The 20,250-nt window shown below is 35.7% G+C and overlaps 3 protein-coding genes and 1 long non-coding RNA gene across 4 annotated transcripts; 3 read left to right on the top strand and 1 right to left on the bottom strand.

Moving 5' to 3' along the window:
- Positions 1 to 3,438: 3,438 nt before the first annotated feature.
- LOC113687877 (anthocyanidin 3-O-glucosyltransferase 2-like) lies at positions 3,439 to 5,492 on the top strand. The gene has a single exon (XM_027205400.2). It carries the CDS (start codon positions 3,690 to 3,692, stop codon positions 5,121 to 5,123), a length of 1,434 nt encoding a protein of 477 aa, XP_027061201.2. The 5' UTR covers positions 3,439 to 3,689; the 3' UTR covers positions 5,124 to 5,492.
- Positions 5,493 to 9,135: 3,643 nt separating this feature from the next.
- Positions 9,136 to 13,112, top strand: LOC140006605 (uncharacterized). The gene is made up of 5 exons (XR_011814323.1): positions 9,136 to 9,548; positions 10,430 to 10,509; positions 10,884 to 10,928; positions 12,198 to 12,292; positions 12,733 to 13,112. It is a non-coding gene; the product is annotated as an uncharacterized lncRNA (long non-coding RNA).
- A 34-nt stretch (positions 13,113 to 13,146) lies between these two features.
- LOC140007072 (protein FAR1-RELATED SEQUENCE 5-like) lies at positions 13,147 to 16,651 on the bottom strand. The gene is made up of 5 exons (XM_072049777.1): positions 14,127 to 16,651; positions 13,975 to 14,040; positions 13,760 to 13,861; positions 13,530 to 13,634; positions 13,147 to 13,281 (listed from the first exon to the last, which is right to left on the bottom strand). The coding sequence occupies exons 1-5, from the start codon at positions 16,389 to 16,391 to the stop codon at positions 13,147 to 13,149; spliced, it is 2,673 nt and encodes an 890-aa protein (XP_071905878.1). The 5' UTR covers positions 16,392 to 16,651.
- A 1,227-nt stretch (positions 16,652 to 17,878) lies between these two features.
- On the top strand, positions 17,879 to 20,028 carry LOC113687794 (anthocyanidin 3-O-glucosyltransferase 2). Its single transcript, XM_072048777.1, has one exon. The coding sequence runs from the start codon at positions 18,257 to 18,259 to the stop codon at positions 19,715 to 19,717; it is 1,461 nt and encodes a 486-aa protein (XP_071904878.1). The 5' UTR covers positions 17,879 to 18,256; the 3' UTR covers positions 19,718 to 20,028.
- Positions 20,029 to 20,250: the final 222 nt, after the last annotated feature.

The following is a 20,250-nucleotide window of genomic DNA, read 5'->3' as shown; positions in this document are numbered from 1 at the left end:
TGGAACCTCACTGGGTTTTTAGCTCATTCCACACCATTTGTTTTCCTTACAGGGGGTATGAGCGAGGCGTGAGACTTGTACTGACTAACGTAGACTAGTTTTTTGAATTTTGTAATTGTGCTCGTACTAGTCGCTCGATTACGGTTGAATGTATTTAGAACTCCAATCTTTTGATGTATTTGGGGTTGTATGGATGTTTGAGACAGAAATGAATGTAATTGTACTTTCCAAAGTTGGTAACAGTTATTTCCTTTATTATTGAGGTTGTACTCTATTTGAGTTGGAGTGAGTGAGTGAGTCCTGGTGAGAGTTGTGCAGGCGGTCCGCTAAACCCTAAGGTACGTCCTAGGAAGAGGTGGGGTCGTCACAGCTTGACCTCTAAATCTTCTAACAAAAATGAAGTTTTGTTATTTTGTTTGTTTAGTTTTAACATATTTGGTAGGATTGCGAAACAAATATCTAATTAAAAATATAATTACATTTGACAGATGTAAGTAACAAATTGAATAACATTGTCCCTCAAAACAAACTGAAGACTAAAATCTAAACAAGAATTAAACAAGTAGACTAACATGAGAATATTAATTCTTTAACCAAACATTTATATGAGACATTGTTAAATCACAATTATAACTTGATCTTACAAAATTATTTCTGCTAATACTCTTTTTCATTTTTTATAATATGAAATCAAGGAGAGGCAGGATCCAACCTAAAAACGTGCATGACATCTATAGCATAACCATAACCTTCTTGTAGTCTTCTAAAGTGTTTCTATAATTCAATTCATGCACAATACCCTCACACATATTTTCTTTAGAAAAATATAGCTAGTTAAGAAAAGACAAAATCAAAGTAGCTAATTACACACTAATTGTTCATTTTTTTTGCCATTTTTGTTATAAAATAGAATTTATAATTCAAGTATCTCTATTTGCATCTTCTGAAAATTTGTATATACACAATAATCTTGTAAATTAATAACTATTAAATTATAAATTTAACCCTAAGCAAGATACAAGACAACGTGCAAATGCTAGTTTTCCTGAATAGACGAAAACGAAATGATTTGTCCTCCACAGGGTCATTTCTTGGCATGCATGATCAAGGCCCAAGGTTCGAACTATACAAAAAACCCAACTTCTGTTTAGATCGAAATCGTCGCTTCATCTCATGTCTGTATCATGGACCAAAACCTCGAGCTTTGTTGTCAATTTCAATACTGGGAATCGATAAAACAGGCAAAGTGCATTTTGGTTTGTCTTGTATAGGAATGGGAATGATTGGAAACCAGAGTCTGGCGACTACTTGGCTTGATGCTTAATTGTTTTCTTTTTAGTAAGCGAGTTTTCTAGCAGGCTTTCTTGATCCTCCCTAAAGTTCATGATATATATCAAGTATCAACCCGGGCAGAGAGACCTATAAATTTTGAAACAGTTCTTCTTAACCTTTAAGGGGAAAAATTAACCCTCAAAATTTAAAAGGGTGCTGTTCTTTTTTTTTTTGAGGTACAAATTCGCACAAGATTCTTGAACTGTTGGATAAAAGAGAAGAGCATCAATAATTTCATTCATCTCTCTTAAAGAAAACAGCCACTTAATACGTGATCATGTGAACAGCTTACTTCATCTTGTTGGATGCTGTTAATCACTATTCCCGATGATTCCACTGATGCATAAACAAAAAGGGGGGATGAATCCATTCAAAAACTCAAGCATAATATGATAACTATAATGTATCTTGCACGCACTCTCAAGAAACAATATATTTTCCTAGTGCAACTTGCAACAAAGTAATTGTATGATGCATTGCAGGTTGCGTAAGCATCCAAAAGTTTTAGCGTTCAAACAATAGTCTATGATTAATTAACATGATGATGAGCATATGACATTGCATAATCGTCTATGTCTGGTGTAATATTTTAATTTGCCTGGGGTGAAAAAAATTAATTGCCCTGATCATCAGGAGTGGACTTTATCTCTCTGAAGTTAGAATACTAGCTAGTGTATACATGGAAGCCAGGGAGACACATCATGTGCTTCTTGAGGAAAAACTATGTCTAGGTTTATGAACCCACGTTCTCGATCTAAGGAATTAATTAAAGTGTAGTGACTAACTGAAAATATTGATGAAAATAAGTATACATTCTTATCCTTGGTTATGCAGGGAGCTTAATCAAATTTCAGAGGCACTCAATATTGGCTTTTTTTTTCCACCAGTGTTATATATATATATATATATATATATATATATATATATATATATATATATATATATATATGGAAAGTTATAAGAACAGATTATAAAGAAGCCAACAAATACAATAGTTCTTCTAACATTTTCTCATTCTGGCATTCGCCTTTAGAAAATGTAGGTAAGTACAATATGAAGAGAAAGGAGGGACTTAAATTGTGCCTTTCAAATTTTACAGGGTTTTGAAAATTGAATTGCAATATAACTTTTTTTTTTTTGAAAAACAATCCTGGAATTCATAAGAAAATAGAATGTTGAATTGCCACGTTACATCTTGCACAGTAAGAGGTTGAAAATCCCATCACTATTTTGTGACATCAAAGCTTGCTAGTTAGATCCTTACTCCAAGCACTGTACTGTCAGAGGTTGAAATTTTATGAACCTTCACACTACCACTTCCTCCAAGAGCAACAAATAAACGAGGGAAATCCAAATCAAAAGTGAAAAATGTATGAAGACCTCTTTTCTTTTTCCAATGATTACTTGAGATAATGAAACATAGGCATAGTTATTTAAGGTACTGGCAACTACTTGGCTTGATGCTTAATTTGACTATATGACTGATGAGTTATTCATTAGGGTTTAATATTAATGAAAGATTCCCGATAGATAATTTTCAGGACTTTTCACCTACATTCCCTCCTCTCGAATCATTCAATCCATCTCTTCCCCAAACAAGAGACTCGTAAAAACCTAATGCCTCATCCCTAGATATATCTTTATGTTTATACACACAATTTTGTACTGGTTGTGTTTAGAGTAAGAAAAAGATAGCATATTTTATATAATCAGTTGGCGCTCAAATTACCACTCTCATTATTTCAAGTCTCAATCTCACATCACTTGCAGATAAGACTCAAACAGCCCATTACACCGCCCAATAGCACAAAAAAATATACCATTTCACGTTCTAGAGGACTTCTTGTTTGATTTTTTAGTTTTATTTCATTCTAACCACTTCGGTTCCACTTTTATATGTATTCAAATTGTAATTCCCAAGAAAATTTGGTGATCGAATTCAAATTGTCTTTCACTTTCTATTAGAGACAAAGAATTGCGAAAGAGACAAGGTTAGGAGCCACGACAGCAAAAATAATCCTGGCCACATATTCATTCCAATTATTGGGCAAGCATTTGGCTATCTATAGACTATAGTACACAGTAGAATTGCATGAAGGTATGGTATTAATTTTTTATGTTGTTCTTTAAGATTTTTGTTATTGTCCTCATTCAATCTTGGTTACACCAAACGTATCAAAAAGAAAAAATTTGTGACAAAATGCAATTACTTTTACTCTTTTCTTTTTTGTGTTATCATTTTTTTATTTGCCACTAGTCTATATAATTGAGATGATGCAGACTCCTGCAAAGTTACTAAATATTGCACATAAATTTTCTTGATTATTGATTATTCAGCCCTGTTTACAAGTCTAGTAATGGAGAAATCTGTGCTACTGTTCATTGCTGCACCATATATGGGCCATTTGGCACAATCTGTCCAATTAGCCAAGCTCATGCTTGAGAAAAGCAATCAACTCTCAGTTTTATTTCTAGTCATGAAGGTGCCCGTTGATCCTGAAGGCACCATCAAAGTCCAGAACATCATAAGCGGCTGCAATGTCGAGCGCCTCCGCTTCCACCATCTTCCGACGCCAGTAAACACCGATAACTGGTCATCAAATAAAGGGTTGTTCATAAATCAGCTAGTAGAGTACCAGAAACCTCATGTCAGAGAAATTGCCTCGAAAATCAAAGGTCTCTCTGGCTTCATACTTGACGTACCCACCTCCACTTTGAGTGATGTAGCTGAGGAATTTCGGGTGCCTAGCTACATCTTTTTCACGTCTAGTGCTGCTTCTTTTGGGCTTATGCTACATGTCCAATCCCTCCAGGATGAGCATAACCAAGATACATTTGAACTGCTCAAAACAAGTCAGGAATTGATACTGCCTTCTTTTGTTCAACCGGTTCCGATCACTGTCCTACCAACTGTCATCACTGATAAGCTGCTGTGGTCATCAAGGATGCACAAGTTAATCCAGTACTGGAGAAAGCCCAAGGGATTGATTATGAACACATTTTCCGAGCTTGAAGATTTTGCTCTCGATTCTTTCGTGAAAGATTCAGCTTATGGCAAGACAGGACTTCCACGAATTTATCCCATTGGGCCTGTTCTAAACAGGTCTGAAACAAAGATTAAAAGCCATTCAGAAATAATTGAATGGCTAGATAATCAGCCACCGAATTCAGTGGTGCTTGTCAGCTTTGGAAGTTTGGGAAGTTTTGATTTAGATCAAGTGAAAGAGATTGCCAGTGGGTTGGAGCAGAGCGGACATAGGTTCCTCTGGGTTCTGAGGCGGCCCCCAGCAGAGAAAGGAGGGTTTCCTAGGGAGTATGAGAATCTTGAACTTGTGCTGCCCAAAGGGTTCTTGGATCGAACGGCTTTCATTGGAAAAGTTATTGGTTGGGTGCCACAATTGGCTGTATTGTCACACTCTGCGGTGGGAGGATTTGTGTCACATTGCGGGTGGAATTCTATATTGGAGAGTATTTGGTGCGGCGTGCCAATTGCGACGTGGCCTTTGGCTGCAGAGCAACAGTTGAATGCATTCCATCTGGTAAAAGAGTTGGGAATAGCTGTGGAGATTAGCCTGGATTACAATGAAGCAAAGGAGCATCAAGAACTGGTGAGAGCAGAGCAAATTGAGAAAGGAGTGAGGGAAGTCTTGGGCAGTGGGAATGACGTGAGGAAAAGGGTCAAAGAAATCAGTGAGAAAAGCAGGGCAGCTGTGCAGGATGGTGGATCATCTCATTTGTGCTTTGAGAATCTCGTGACGACCATTTGCAGCGGATCCCACGGTGGGAGATGAAAGCGTGGTATAGTCAAAGAGTAAACGCCAAGGTTGATGTCAAGGAGCTTGAAGGCGTGCCAAATGTGGTCAGTCAAAATTCAAATGCTTCCGGTGGGAATCAACTGAAGAGATAAGAGCAACCTCATCGAATTTTAGAGGCATATCCAAAGGCTTTGCTTTTTTTTTTTTCCCTTGGAAGGATCAGAAATTATTTAGTTCATTTGATTACAGTAAAATTTTTGTATGTAGTATTGTTTTTTTTCTTCAGGGATACCGACAGAGATACTAGGACAAAAAATTACGGCACAGTGCCTATGCCCAAGGGTTCAGTGCTAGCTGGAAAAATCATTGTGTGACACTATAGGCTGAAACGCTTCGTTCTCTAAAGTTTTGAACTCATCCCACATTAGTCTAATTGTTAGTAAAATATGCCAAAGTAATATGATGCCTGCCACACTCCGTCAATAGAAGATTGTAATTATAGTTAATAGATAATTGTGATTATCTTAATAAAGTAATTGAGGTAGCAATTATTCCACTAAATATTGATTGAAAGTGGGATAATTTTAGTACTTCAAGATAGTAACTGTGCCAAATTAAAGTTTAAATGCCAAATTGAGAAGATTATAATTCAATGGTGTAAAATGGAACTAACCCTACTTAGAGCAATCTGAAAATTTGTGTGTACTACAATGACTCGGATTTATGGATTGTTCCTCACGCAGAAGAAAACTTGGCTACCACCAAGAATGTTTTAATTTGGCTATCTTTGATCCATCACAAGACATTTACTTGTCAAACCTCTTCTTGTTGAGAGCATACATGCATTGTAAGTACATTTGTATTCGATTGTGCATGATTCTAAGTGTTTTACATTTGGACCAATCCTTATTTAGTTTAAAATATGATAAACAGAATTCTTTTTTTTTTTTTTTGTGGACAAAGAAACCCGCAACCGCTACTCGAAAGTGCGCATTGGGTAAACCCTGTCCCGTGCAATAGCTTGCTAACCATACAGAGGAGTAAGACGCACTAGGCAAATCCTATGCCACGAGTAGATGTCCCAGAAGAGATTCGAACCCGAATTAATAGGAAGGCATGAGACCAACTCGATAAACAGAAAGTGTTTAAAACCAAAAGATTCTACTCTTAAAAAGTTTACTAGAATGATAATCTACCAATTACCTACAATCCCAAACGAGGCCCCGAAAATAGTAGTGTTCCCAAATTACAATGAGTAGAGCTTAACCCGACTTTAAAATATTATAAAGGAAAACTGTGGTATACTGGTACTGGCTCATAGTTTATTACTTCAGTGGCAAATATTATAGTTAACATGTTTAAGCTCAGGTTCATTTGATGGTCCATATCAGTAGGACAAAATCATAATGGCAATAATTTGCAAGCAAAATTTTATTAATTGCTGACATTTTTTGTTACTTCCCAATATTGGGCAATTTTCTGATGAGGTGGTAAGTTGTCTACTTCTGATCTTCCTCGTCTTCCTTGTCCTTGATAAAGAATACTTGCTCAAGCCGTTATTGAGTGCATCCAAGAAAGCTGCGTTTAGACCTTTTCTTTAACTCTGCAATGGAGCTAATGGTCATTGTCCCACCTTTAATTGGTCATCTGACACAATCTGTACAAATTGGCCAAACTCATACTTGAGAAAAACAAGCAACTATTAATCTCAGTTCTGGTCATGATTCATAAAGGTGCATGTTGACCTCCAAGGCACTAACAAAATCCAGACCTCCACCGACGACTGTAATGTCGAACGTCTCCACCTCCAACACTGGAAAACACCGATAACTGGTCATCAAATAGAGGGCTTTTCCATTTTTTTTATCCTAATGATAACAGTTGTATAATCTACTCTAATCTAGTCTAAGGGGAGAGGAGTCACAATTAAGTGGCAAGAAGTTACACGAAAGTGACAGTCACAATTAAGTTGCAAGTTTGGTGGAATCCTTGACCTCCCCCTTTCCAAAACTTATAAGTCTTGGGGTTACCAACAGCCCCCAAGAGGCTGTTGGCAAATAGAGGGCTTTTCCTGAATCAACTAATAGAGTTCCAGAAACCTCATGTCCGAGAAATTGCCTCGAAAATCAGAGGTATCTCTGGATTCATACTTAACATGACCGCCTTGAATTTGATTGATAGGATTTAGTAAGAGTCTTATCTAAGTGAGTAAATTATTTGGGAATGGAATTTTTAGCAAGTTCCCTACCCATTGATACCTCTCCACATTTGAAGGATGGCTGTGGAAGTAATTAAGTTCAAATTGTAATTCCCATAAAAAATTTTAACTCCACTTTCTTTCTAAAACTTAAAATCTTCTTCATTACTCCCATGGGAGAAAGGATAGATTATTATTTGAAATATTATTTGGAATAATTACTGTAGTATTTTTTGTGATGTGATGTATGTGAGATAAAAAGGTGGGTTGGGAGATGTGTTTATGATGCAAGCGAAATATTATTTGGGATAATTTCACTATTCAAACTAGGGCTGCGAATGAATCGGCTCGCTAGCGGTTCGAATATGAGCTCGATTCAAATTCGGTCAATATCGAACTCGAGTTGAGCTCGAGCTAATCAAGTCGAACTCGAGCTCGAGTTCGAACTCAAAAACATGAAACTCGTTGGCTCGCGAGCGACTTGCGAGCTCGATTATATATTTTTTATTTTAATAGTAAAATTACATATATATCTAGGCCTGTCAACGGTTCAGGTCTAGACCCGGACCCGCCCTGGATCCGTGAAATTATTGTGGGTATGGGTAGGAATTTAATTCCGTTATCCGGACCCGGATCCAGATCCGTTTTGTCAAACAAAAAAGGGGTCGGATACGGAATATAGTATTTCAACCCGTATTAGATCCGGATCCGGATATAAATGGATTAATAATTTAAAATATGTATATTTATCAATATAATTTTATTAGGGTGATGTATTTGAGTAAAGTCAATTTGATTTATTTTCTTATTTGGTCTTTTTTGTATTAGTTAGAAATTAGTGTACAAATATATTTTTTTTCTCATTTTTATTAAAAATTGTAAATTTTCATAATTTTTTTCGAGTAGACTCGGATCCGTCGGATCCGGATCCGGAACATAGAGTAGAAGACCCGTAGGGTAAACGGGTCGAATCCGGATCCGACCGTTGACAGGACTATATATATCCCTAATATTTTATTATTTATTAAAAAAAATTATTATTTTACTTATTTTTAAAAATAAAATAATAATTATTATTATTTTATTTTTTAAGCTCGAGATTGACATTTTGAACTCGTCGAACTCGAGCTTCATAAAATTAGCTGGAGGCTCGGTTCGAATAGGCCAAAACTTGACTCGACTCGACTTGTTTGCACCCCTAATCCAAACAAACCCCAAATATGATATTTCCCATAGGAGGGGGTACTCTCTTTAGTTTTTAGTTTCTCGTGTTTGAATAAATTCTTTTTTAAAATTTTTCCAGTGAGAGATTCTTCTCTCCTAAGATCTTCTAGTGAGAGTTTCTTCTTTTCTAAATTATACTAATGAGAGTTTTATTCTCTCTTAGGTTTTTTCTTGTGAGAGTTTTTTAGTTTTTATCTTTTTTTATTTATGAAATTTGAGATTTTGTAGATCTAGAATCTGGTTTTTCAGATCTGCAATTTTTCCATTATTATCAGCTCTAAATATCTCTTTGAATTTGAACCAATTTAAGTTAGACTTGACTGTCTCCAGACATGCACAGATATATTGGACTACAGTGATTCATCCAGATGAAAGATAATAGGAGTATCATTATTATCTTTGTTTGTATTGATTTTTTAAATCTGTTGTATCTATTGATTTCAGATCTATATGTACACTTAAGATCCTCGGTGACATGAATCCAATGCCAATTCAGTGCCACCTCTAATATTGCGCCAAGTGTCCTATTATTATTTACATTTTAATTTTCTAATAATTCAAATTGATTTGATTTAATACAAATTTTCTTAACCCTTTAAACCTTTAAACCAAAATTAACCGATCGGTTTAACTCATATACCAATACTTTCATCATCTTCAAACTCTCCACCCCACTCCGATAAGGTCCACACTTCACTGCCCATTCCTTCTTCCTCCGATGAGGTCCTTTTGATTCCTCCACCAGCTCCGCCATTCCACGTGGCATCATCTTCACTGCCGATTGCCTCACCGTCAAAGGCATCTTCACTGCCGATTTTAATACCAATTCCCATACACCCAATAGCACCCAATAGCACGCTACACCCTGTTGCGAGTCTCTGTCTCCGTCCCTCTTTTCTCTCTCGTCTTCTCCCCATCTGTGATCGAGCTCTTCCGCTCTTTCTGTGCTTTTTCCCAGGATTTTGAGACATTCGGTTTCGAGTGTTTCTGAATCTCAAGCTCACAAGTTAACTTTCCTTTTGATTTTTTGCCAAACCAAGGTAGGTTAGTTGATTTTCTTGTACTTTTACTGCTTTTAATCGTGTAAGATGGTACTCTTAATATGATGCTGTTTTTGGATGAAGAACGGGTTAATCTTCTTCTTTTTTTTAAAGTTTAATTTGTTAATTTAGTCAAATTTATAGCTTTTTGTGGGATTACGTTCTGATTATTCAGTGTTTGGTTTCAAAGATTTTACTGGTATTTATTTATTGTTTCTGTTCTTGAGCTGTGGTAGCAGGTTTCTGTGGTTGTAAATTTAGCCACACCTTAACTTCGAATTGAAACTTAAGTTATTGTTCTGCCCTCAAAATTAATTTGAAACTAAAATTTTGAGCTGAAAAAATTGCAGTATAAGTTGCTATTGTCTTCTAATTGGTGCTTGGCCTTAAGATTACAGTCTGGTAAAGGTTGACACGATGAGCCCATGAAGAATTTAGATTGGCTAAGCTGTAGGTGCATATGTGTTTGTGTACATGGATGAATGGTATATGTATATGGGTATACATCATCTTTCTTTTGATGCCTTGAATGGACCCAAGCTCATAGCCATTTTGTTCGTTATTGTGCAATTTTGTAGATCTCCCTGACCTGCTATGGAAGATAGTAGCCTGGGGTAACAGCATTTGAAATCATTGTTTTTTCTAATATTTAATAGTGAATTATCGGTCTTGGGTCATGCTCTCGTGATTAAATTGTTCTTGGGTCATTGTTTACTTCACAGCAGCCTGGTGTGGACCTTGTAAGATTTATGTATTGGAAATTGTAGACATATGTAGCACTCTGGCTTTGAATGCTTTATTCTCATTTGCAGCATTAATATTTATTTCACATTTTCATAGTAGTTTGATCTGTAATTTTCTTTCACCATTATCTTGTACAGGTAAGTTCATATCTCCTATTATTGCACAGCTGAGTGAGAAATATCCTCATGTCACCACGTACAAAATTGACATTGATAAGGTAATAAAGACTACATGGCAGAAATTTTTCTTTTAACAATTGAAGGGAAGTTTTGAAAAAAATTTTTGGGACCGTACAGGACACTCATATCATGTTTGATCAAAGTGTTTCATATTTCACTTGAATCTCAAATAAGAAGATCTACTTGCCTTACCCTATTTTTTAATCTATCATGCATGGTCAAAGGCTCTTTATAGATTATTGGGTGTGATTCTCCTTTCATAATCTCTTCCGATATAGATTATCATCAATAGTAGCAACTTGAAGTGCAATTTCTATGCAACAAAATAGCTTCTTTGCAACTCTTTTCTTAGTCTTTTTGTTAATTCTCTTGTTTTACACTTAGCTTACTTCCCTTGGCTTATTACATGCAGGACGCTCTTGCTGAAGCATTAATGAAATTAGGAATCCATTCTGTGGTACTACTTCTTATCAGTAACTTCTCATTTTGCTTTTTTCAAAGAAAATGGATACATAGAAAGTATAGGGAAGTTTCTTACCACATTGTGAAAAAAGTTACAAAGAAAAGATGGGCAGTTAGCTGATTTTCATTGAGGTTTAGTTTCTTAAATTTCAAGCCAAAATTTTATTCCCTGAAATGGTTTTGTATTGTGGATAGATACTTCTCTCCATTAATTCAATAGATGTCTGGGCTATTGTAAGGTTACAAGGGAGAAAACAAAAAAATGAAAAGGAGCGTAAAAAGTGAACAGTTCTAATGAGTACCATTATGCTGCAGTAGCTTCCTGAGCTTGGATTTGTATACTGCTTTTTTCTTTGTTGCCTCATGATTCCAGTTAAAATTTAATTTTCTTTAAATGGAATAAGTTCCATATATTGGGGATGTGGAAAGGATTTATACCCATTAATATGTTAAAATCCTAGTCAAGTTTTTGTTAAGAATATGTGCTTAGTTAATTAAGTTCCTTCTCAAATACCCAAGGTTTGCATCAACAGAGATTTTTTTTTTGTTTTTGTTTTTGTTTTTTCACTTCAAGAGACCAGAGCTTGGATGATGAATTGAAGTCAGTTTGTGGTCTTACTTAGCTCCCATCGGCATCAGAACGTACGAAAATGACTTCATGATCTTTTGGAGTAGTTTTAGTCTTGTACTCTTCTGACCTTATGCATATGATTTAGACGAGTGTAGGTCCTGTCCCGTCCTCATGTAGGTTGATGGCAGTTAATCTCCTATATGCAGAGAACTAGAGATTCCTCATCTAATGATTCTTATGACAATCTGATGGCTTTACTGGCTGGTTTTGCTGTTCAATTAGAAACTGACCATATATGATTCTAAACTGATGTAATCTTGGAATTCGTGTTGGCTTGGACACAATGGCCTCATATGTTTGATGTACCATATTCATGTTGGTATTTTTGCCCTCTCCTCTGGCACCAAGCATAAATTCACCATCTTTTCTCTATTTGTTTGATAATAGAGTCTTAAAGTCATGAATGAACAACACACCCAATTTATGTTACAACTAGTTTATCATGCAAACTATTCTGTATAGTTTAAACTATATCGATGTTTTCTTAAACACATGGACTCAAGAATCCCTAAGTGCAAGTTATTCTTGTATTTAATCCAATTGTGGGCAACAGTCTACAAGGAGTTTTTAAGTTGCTTTACATCTTAACTAGTTCATTGATTGCTATTTCGATGCCAACGGCATTTGTTGCAGCCCACCATACACTTCTTTCAGAACGGGAAAAAGGCATCCGAGATGGTCGGTGCTGATGTTAAGCAGTTGAACGCGACTATGGAAGAATTGTACAAGTGAGTGTCTGCATATATGGAAGTAATCTTACCACGGAATATACAGTGGTTTTGACTAGATTTTGGTTTGGAATTTATTTTCTTCAAATTTAATACTATATGCTGGGAAACGTTGAGGGTTTTACAGTGGTTTGATATGCAAGAACTGTTTTATATATATATTTTTTACTTCGGAACCTTCATTGTTATGTTTAAGCATGACCATCCAGTATATGTGGAATTGAAATTTTTGAAAGTTGTGGAAATATGATTCAAACACAATATTTGTTGGCCAGAATGTGCAGGAAATGTGTTTTCTTTCAGTTGGGACGTTCTATCAGCTGACTACTCCTTCTTTTCATTTTAATTAACTTTTTATAGATCTGGTTTGATTTCTCTATTATATTCTATCTTTGATCTTACTAATTTAGCTGAAGGATGTTATCGTTTTCCTTTTTCAGTCTGTCCATGAAGGTCGCATTTATCAGTTGAAGTTATTTTGCGACAAGGATTATCCTGAGAAGCCACCAAGTGTTCGTTTTCATTCTCGGATCAACATGACCTGTTGATCCTACAAACTAGTTTGAAGGAAATCATCCTACAACCAGTTTGTTGTCTTGAGTTTGTATTTTAAGTTGGATAATTTTTTAGGAAGTACTACTATGAGCTGTTGGTGATGTTGACCTCAATGCTAGTGGACAGACAACTTAATAGTTAGTGAACTGTGTACCTTCACCTTTTTGCAAATAGACCTGTACATTCTGGAGTTTGGGAAAAAGACAGAAAGTTGGTTTGCCAACATTTGTAAATGTTGTATGTTGTATGGTTTTCCTTTTCTAAACATGTGTTTCTTTTGGAATGCAATTAACTTGCTACTAGACAAGTAATGTATGAATTTGAGGAATGAGTTCCCTAACTGCACTAATTTTCCGCGAGGAAAGATCTAAAGCACCATGAGCAAATGTTGGAGACCTCTTATTATGTCTTGCAAAACCTATTTCTCTAACTCTCTGATAAAACATCAATCCAAGCACAAAAGATCAGTTCCCAAATCCAGATAGCAAAGCTGTCTCAAAGTAATACGAAACAGAGGAAGGGATAACCATAATGAATATTGCACACAGAATATTCGACTAGGTACATATGGCCAAACTATGTTGCACATGCCGGGATTTCTAATGCACCAAAAAGACTGAATGGGTTCAGCACCAATCCCTCTTTTGTTCACTCATTCAATCTATCTGTGACTTCTGCACACCTCTTCATTGCAATCAGCTCCAACTTTTTGTCCCATAGTATAAGAGTTGTCATTCAATTCAAACTGATTTATTTTTGCTCCTCCGAAACCATGTAATTCTTGAGCCTATGGGTAGATTTGCATCACAAAAAAAAAAATGAACACATAAATAAATGGATGAATAGAAAAAGACGATAAATAATCTTTTCTTAAAGAAATAATTATTCATGATCACAACAATAATAATTTACCTTAAGCAAGCCAGTCATGTTCATGGAACTGAAAGTGCATAGTTGGCCATAATTTTGTTGATACTGTAAAGATTCTATCATGCTCACCTCATTTGTATTTGCCTAAAAATAAAAATAAATAAGCACATTTATAAATAGCTTGATAGTGAACAATATATTGTTTGGAACATGTATAATACTTAATTGTTAGTCAACATATAATGTCAAATTATTACCTCTTGTAGTCCATGATGTTGTATACTGCATCCTGTAGATACAATATTTATAATATCTCCTACAGGCTAATGAAAAGAAAAAACAAAGATTAGAATCATAATATAAAAAAATATTGAATTGCAAAGATAGTAAAATTATAATGTAATAAAACCTCATCATGTGATGACGCTGATAACTTCATAGTTACACTATTTTGCAAACTTTTTTTTGTTGATCTTCTTCTCTTAGTAGCCTTCTCTAGACTACTCCTCAGTCTCTTGCCTGAAATAGTTTTCGTCTTTTTTTTGATGCCCTTGATATTGATACCACTTGCATTAGTAGTATTATTTGTGGGGCTGGAACCTTTTGTTGCATTTGACATCTCATTGCTCAACCCCTCTTGATGTAACCTTGCATCAACCAAATCCAACATTTTCAAAAGGCCTTCTTTAGCAATTCTATAAGTTTCTTCTGCTTGTGCAGCTTTTGTGACCAATTGAGTATATAGTCTACACAAATCTCTATAACGCTTCGTAAAAAGCACTTTCGGATCCAAATCATTATTGATATTGCAAGAATCATTGTCTGTAATATATCCTGCTTTTGCTTTGCTGGTCCATCTTTTTATTATGTATTGACTAGGGATCTTCATGATGTTTCTTACATTAAGAACTTTCAGAGAATGAGAGCATAAAATTCCAGAGAATTCAAACTTCCTGCAACTACATGAAATCTGATCACCTATTGCATCAAATCTAACCATATGATAGTTTTTTCTGCCTTTAGGAGTGATCTTATACTCTGTCACTGTTCCAACCTCACTGTAGGTGATTATACCACAATCATGAGATTTACCCCACTCAACTTCAAACCATTTGAATACTTCAGGAGTATACACACTTGCAACTTGTTTCAAAACATCAACATCAAATGGTAGTACTGGAGTACTCATATATGCTCTAAAGTTGGCTTGAAGTTCTTTATATCTACGATAATCAACTAACCTCTCAAAATGATTGAAAAACTCATGAAATTTATTCTTGTAGGTTACATACCTTTTTATCACACTATTCATGCTTTCGCTCCTTTGAGTTGTTGTCATATCTGCACAAAATGTTTCCCTTCCATACACCAATGCCCATTTTTCTATAATTTCAAATATACGTTTTAACCAATCATTGTCCTCAAGACCATACTTCTTCAACATAGAATTCCATTCATATATAAAGTCTTCTTCTTCAACAAAATCATATACACATCTACTGAAATCATTCGCAAATTGTTTAAACTTTTCGAACACATGACTGAGATGAATAGCTGCATTTTGAAATATATGCCATATGCAAAGACGGTGACGTGTTTCAGGCCATGTAGAAATTAGTCCTTTAGCCATTGCTGCGTCCTGATCCGTAAGTATAGTGTTTGGTTTTTTCCCTGACATGGCTCTCGCAAAAGTGTCAAACAACCACTCAAAAGTTGAAGTAGTTTCATCATATAATAAAGCAGCCCCAAATATTGCAGTCTGTTTATGATTATTCACTCCAACAAATAAAGCAAATGGACGGCCTTCATTATTCTTTCTGTACGTCGTGTCAAAACAAACAACATCTCCAAAACTTGCATAATCTACCCTCATTAATCCATCAGTCCAAAAAATATTTGTAATCAAAGCATCTTGATCCACTTGAATTGCATAGAAGAAATTAGGATCCTCTAATTGCATTTTTTGCAAATATTCAAGTACGCCTCCTGTATCTCCAACTTCCATTTGTATTGTTCGTTTAGAACATAAATAATTCCTGTAATCCTCAGGAATGAAACCTAAGTTCTCCCGTCCTCCTACTTGTAGTGCCATAAGTTCATGAGAAACTTTTGGTGCTATACCCACACGGTATGCCATATCAATTTCAGCTGCATGAATAGAATTTATCTTTCTATGTGATCTGTGTAAATGACTTTTGTTAGGACTTGAAAGATAGTGATTATGCTCAATGATCAACTGACATATACGAAACTTACCAGTTTGTCTACTGTTAACCTTCATCTTCGCCGAACAATTAAATCGTGTTTCAGGACGAGGGGCTCTTACATTGAGATCTCTTTTATCCTTTCCTCGTTTTCCTTCAGCACTACAACAAAATACCCTATCCATGAGCTTACCATTACTATCTTTGTGGAAGCTACTTCTTTTGATTCCAAAACCAACTTCCTTTGCATATGCTAAGTAAAAATTATAAGCATCTTCTTCACTCTCAAATTCCATGCCCATCTTCGGAATTAGTTCAAAAGGAATCAATGTATGAATTTTATTTATATCCTTTATCACATTTAAAACTGGTGGAGTGGAAACCTCATCATTGGTAATTTGATCTATCTTGTCAAAATCCAACCTGCGACAGAATGATACCTCAGTTTCCATAGAAGCCTTAGCATCCATATCCTGCAACCTTTTAAGAGTCGTGACACAAGCAAGACTTGCTCTAACGCTTGACCCACTGGAAGCTCTTTCTTGTTTTTGCTTTTCCGGGCTTTTTCCTTTCAACAACCCTGGAATCCCGTGTCAACAAAAATCACCTAAAAATGACAACTAAACCACCTATAAATGACAACTAAGGTCAAAAGCTCCAAATTTGACATATAACGAAACGTGAAATGCAAGAAGGCAATGTTCCAGGTCGCAATAGAACACACATTTGACGTACAACTATACAAACAAAATAATAGATTACTTTTGATTTAATCATCATGTTTTCAAGATCAGTACATGTATGTTTTAAGAATTTCATGCAAGTTAATTGCAGTTCAATAAGGAAAAAATGTAAGCAAATTTTTTCCCTCAATAATTTATTAAAATAGTTGAATTTCCAATTCTACTTGTTCACTACTACTACTTGCAACTAGTCAGAAAAGCTATTTGTTACTTCTTGTATCTTTTTTTTTAATTTGGTACATTAGTAAAATTTATAACAATTCTTGAAATAATGAATAATTTTTTAATCCCACAAAGTAACTTATTTTCCAGGTATATTACAATTAGCGTGTAAGTAGTCAATTTGACCACTCAATTAATATTTAATCTTTCCAAACTCACAATTCAATGTAAATTTCACTTTAATGGAAATTGAAAATGAAGATATAAAATTGCATAACATAAGGTAGGGTGATATTGCTTATGAGTTGTTAAAATACTTACGAGTTGTTGTCTATTTCCTAACTTTCTTAATATTAAAAAAATTGAAATTCGAAATCAAGATCATGGAGCAAATAGTGATATTGATTTAATAAATCAAAGCTGAAAAACTCAAGACTTAAACCGGATGCAAGGTTGGATAATTACCTGAATAATGTGAAACGTTTTGGTTTGTTCTTTGCTGGAGAAAGCTAGGGATGGTTGGACTTTAATTTGAGTACTTCCCGAATCTTTGTAGTCAATTTGCTTCAATAGTCGGCCGCTGCAGTTTTAGCTTATTAGGCTACGGTTGATTGTTCTAAGCAATCAACGATAAAAAGGCTTGGACTTTGGAGGCAATTGTTTAGGGTTATTTTTTTCTTTTTCCTAAAGGAACCGATCTTGAGTGGTTGCTGTACAAAAATATTGGTAATGGAATTAGACCGGTTGGTTAATTTGGTTCAAAGTTTTAGAGGATAGAGAAAATTTGTGTTAAACCAAACCAAGTTGAATTATTAAAAAATTAAAGTGCAAATAATAATAGGCCAAGTAGCACAATACTATAGGTGGCATTGGATTGGCATTGAATTCATGTCACCGAGGATCCCAAGTGCTATATGTATCGTATCATATTTATTTAATGTACTTTCTGCCATTAGTGTAGATTTTTTGAATGAAATGATTTTTTCTATAAAAAAAATTGTAATTCCCATGAAAATTTGGTGATCTAATTCAAATTGTCTTCTACTACTTCCAATTCCAAAGAATTGTGAAAGAGACAAGGCTCGGAGTTACGACAGCAAAAATAACCTTGGCCACATATTCATTCCCACCACTGAGCAAGCATTGACTACCTATACTACATGGTTGAATTACACTAAGGTGGGTTTTGTGTTAATTTTTTATGTTGTTTTGTAAGATTTTTCTTATTGTCCTCATCCAATTTTGGTTTCAACAAACTTACCAACGGCTTGTGTGAAAAAGCACTAAATCATAAACCGATAATGTGTATTTTGCCCATTTTTTTATTCGCCACTAGTCTATATAATTGAGATGATGCAGAGTATCGGTTACTAAAAATTGCACAAAAATTTTCTTGATTATTGATTATTGAGCTCTGTTACAAGTCTAGAATGGAGAAATCTGTGCTAGTGTTCATTGCTGCACCGGTAATGGGCCATTTGGCACAATCCGTCCAGTTAGCCAAGCTCATGCTTGAGAAAAACAATCAACTCTCAGTTCTAGTTCTAGTCATGAAGGTGCCCATTGATCCTGAAGGCACCATCAAAGTCCAGAACATCATAAGCGGCTGCAGTGTCGAACGCCTCCACTTCCACCATCTTCCGACGCCGGAAAACACCAATAACTGGTCATCAAATAGAGGGTTGTTCATGAATCAACTAGTAGAGTTCCAGAAACCTCATATCAGAGAAATTGCCTCGAAAATCGAAGGTCTCTCTGGCTTCATACTCGACTTTGGCACCGCAACTTCGATTGATGTAGCTGAGGAATTTCAGGTTCCTAGCTACATCTTTTGCACTTCTGGTGCTGCATATTTTGGTCTCATGCTCCATGTTCAATCCCTGCAGGATGATCACAATCAGGATACTATTGAATTGTTCAAAACGAGTGAAGAATTGGTTGTACCTTCTTTTGTTCAACCGGTTCCGATCAGCGTGCTGCCAACTGCCACAACTGATAAGCTACAGTGGTCAGTGAGGATGCGCCGGTACCAATATTACAGAAAGCCAAAGGGCGTGATTATGAACACATTTTCCGAGCTCGAAGATCATGCTCTCAATTCTTTCTTGAAAGATTCAGCTTATGGCAAGTCAGGACTACCACAAATTTATCCGGTTGGGCCTATTCTAAACAGGTCCGAAATGAATTTAAAAAGCCATTCACAAACAATTGAATGGCTGGATAAACAGCCACAGAATTCAGTAGTACTTGTCAGCTTTGGAAGTTTGGGAAGTTTTGATTTAGATCAAGTGAAAGAGATTGCTAGTGGGCTGGAGCAGAGCGGCCACAGGTTCCTTTGGGTTCTGAGGCGGCCTCCAACAGAGAAAGGAGGATTTCCTGATGAGTATGAGAATGTTGAACTTGTGCTGCCCAAAGGGTTTTTGGATCGAACGGCTTCCATTGGAAAAGTTGTTGGTTGGGTGCCACAATTGGCTGTATTATCACACCCTGCTGTGGGAGGATTTGTGTCACATTGCGGGTGGAATTCTATATTAGAGAGTATATGGTGTGGTGTGCCAATTGCTACATGGCCTTTGGCTGCAGAGCAACAGTTGAATGCATTCCAATTGGTCAAAGAGTTGGGAATAGCTGTGGAGATTAGCTTGGATTACAATGAGGCAAAGGAGCATCAAGAATTGGTGAGAGCAGAGGAAATTGGGAAAGGAGTAAGGGACCTCATGGATGGTAAGAATGAAATGAGGAAAAGGGTCAAAGAGTTTAGTGAGAAAAGCAGGGCAGCTGTGCAGGAAAATGGATCATCTCATCTGTGCTTTGAGAATCTTGTACAGACTATTTGCAGCGGATCCCACAAATGGAGAGGTGAAGGCGCGGTTTCGAATGCCAAAATTTAAACAACACAGTTGATTTTAAAGTGCCTGAAGGCGTGCTGAAATTCGTCTATCAAATACTTTAGACGAGAATCAATTGGAGCGATTCAAACATCCTTATAGAACTTTAGAGGCATATCCGAAGGCATCATTTCTTCTCATGCTCAATGGGAAGCGTGAGCACAATTATTGTTTAGGATGAAAATATTTTTGCGTAGTTGTATTCCTTGTACCTTAGAGATTAACTAGTTTCCTTATACCTGAGAGATTAACTAGTTTCTTTCTGGGTATGATTAGAAATTAATTAGTTGATTCTTACTCGGATTGCAAAAGAATCATGCTCGCGATCCGACTCGGTCAAAACTTGATTCGAACTTGGTTAATATCGAATTTAAGTCATGTTCAAGCCGATCAAATCGAACTATCGAATTCGAATAGAATATAGAAAAATTCAACTCGTTAACTCGTGAATTAACTCAAATATATATATATATATATATCCCTAATATTTTTATTTTTATTAAAAAATGAAATGATTTATTTATTTATTTTTTTAA

Source organism: Coffea arabica, chromosome 5e, assembly GCF_036785885.1.
Source record: "Coffea arabica cultivar ET-39 chromosome 5e, Coffea Arabica ET-39 HiFi, whole genome shotgun sequence".
Classification (NCBI taxonomy): domain Eukaryota; kingdom Viridiplantae; phylum Streptophyta; class Magnoliopsida; order Gentianales; family Rubiaceae; genus Coffea; species Coffea arabica.
The sequence above is the reverse complement of the archived record's forward strand: the minus strand, read 5'-3'. Positions and strand labels throughout refer to the sequence as shown.

Bases quoted from the DNA above. Each gene is read 5' to 3' on its own strand.
- LOC113687877 (XM_027205400.2), top strand. From the start codon at position 3,690: ATGGAGAAATCTGTGCTACTGTTCATTGCTGCACCATATATGGGCCAT.
- LOC140007072 (XM_072049777.1), bottom strand. From the start codon at position 16,391: ATGGATGCTAAGGCTTCTATGGAAACTGAGGTATCATTCTGTCGCAGG. The intron at 13,862-13,974 runs GTAATAATTTGA...TTTTATTTTTAG, and splicing joins AACATCATGGACTACAAGAG to GCAAATACAAATGAGGTGAG. The intron at 13,635-13,759 runs GTAAATTATTAT...ATCTACCCATAG, and splicing joins ACATGACTGGCTTGCTTAAG to GCTCAAGAATTACATGGTTT.
- LOC113687794 (XM_072048777.1), top strand. From the start codon at position 18,257: ATGGAGAAATCTGTGCTAGTGTTCATTGCTGCACCGGTAATGGGCCAT.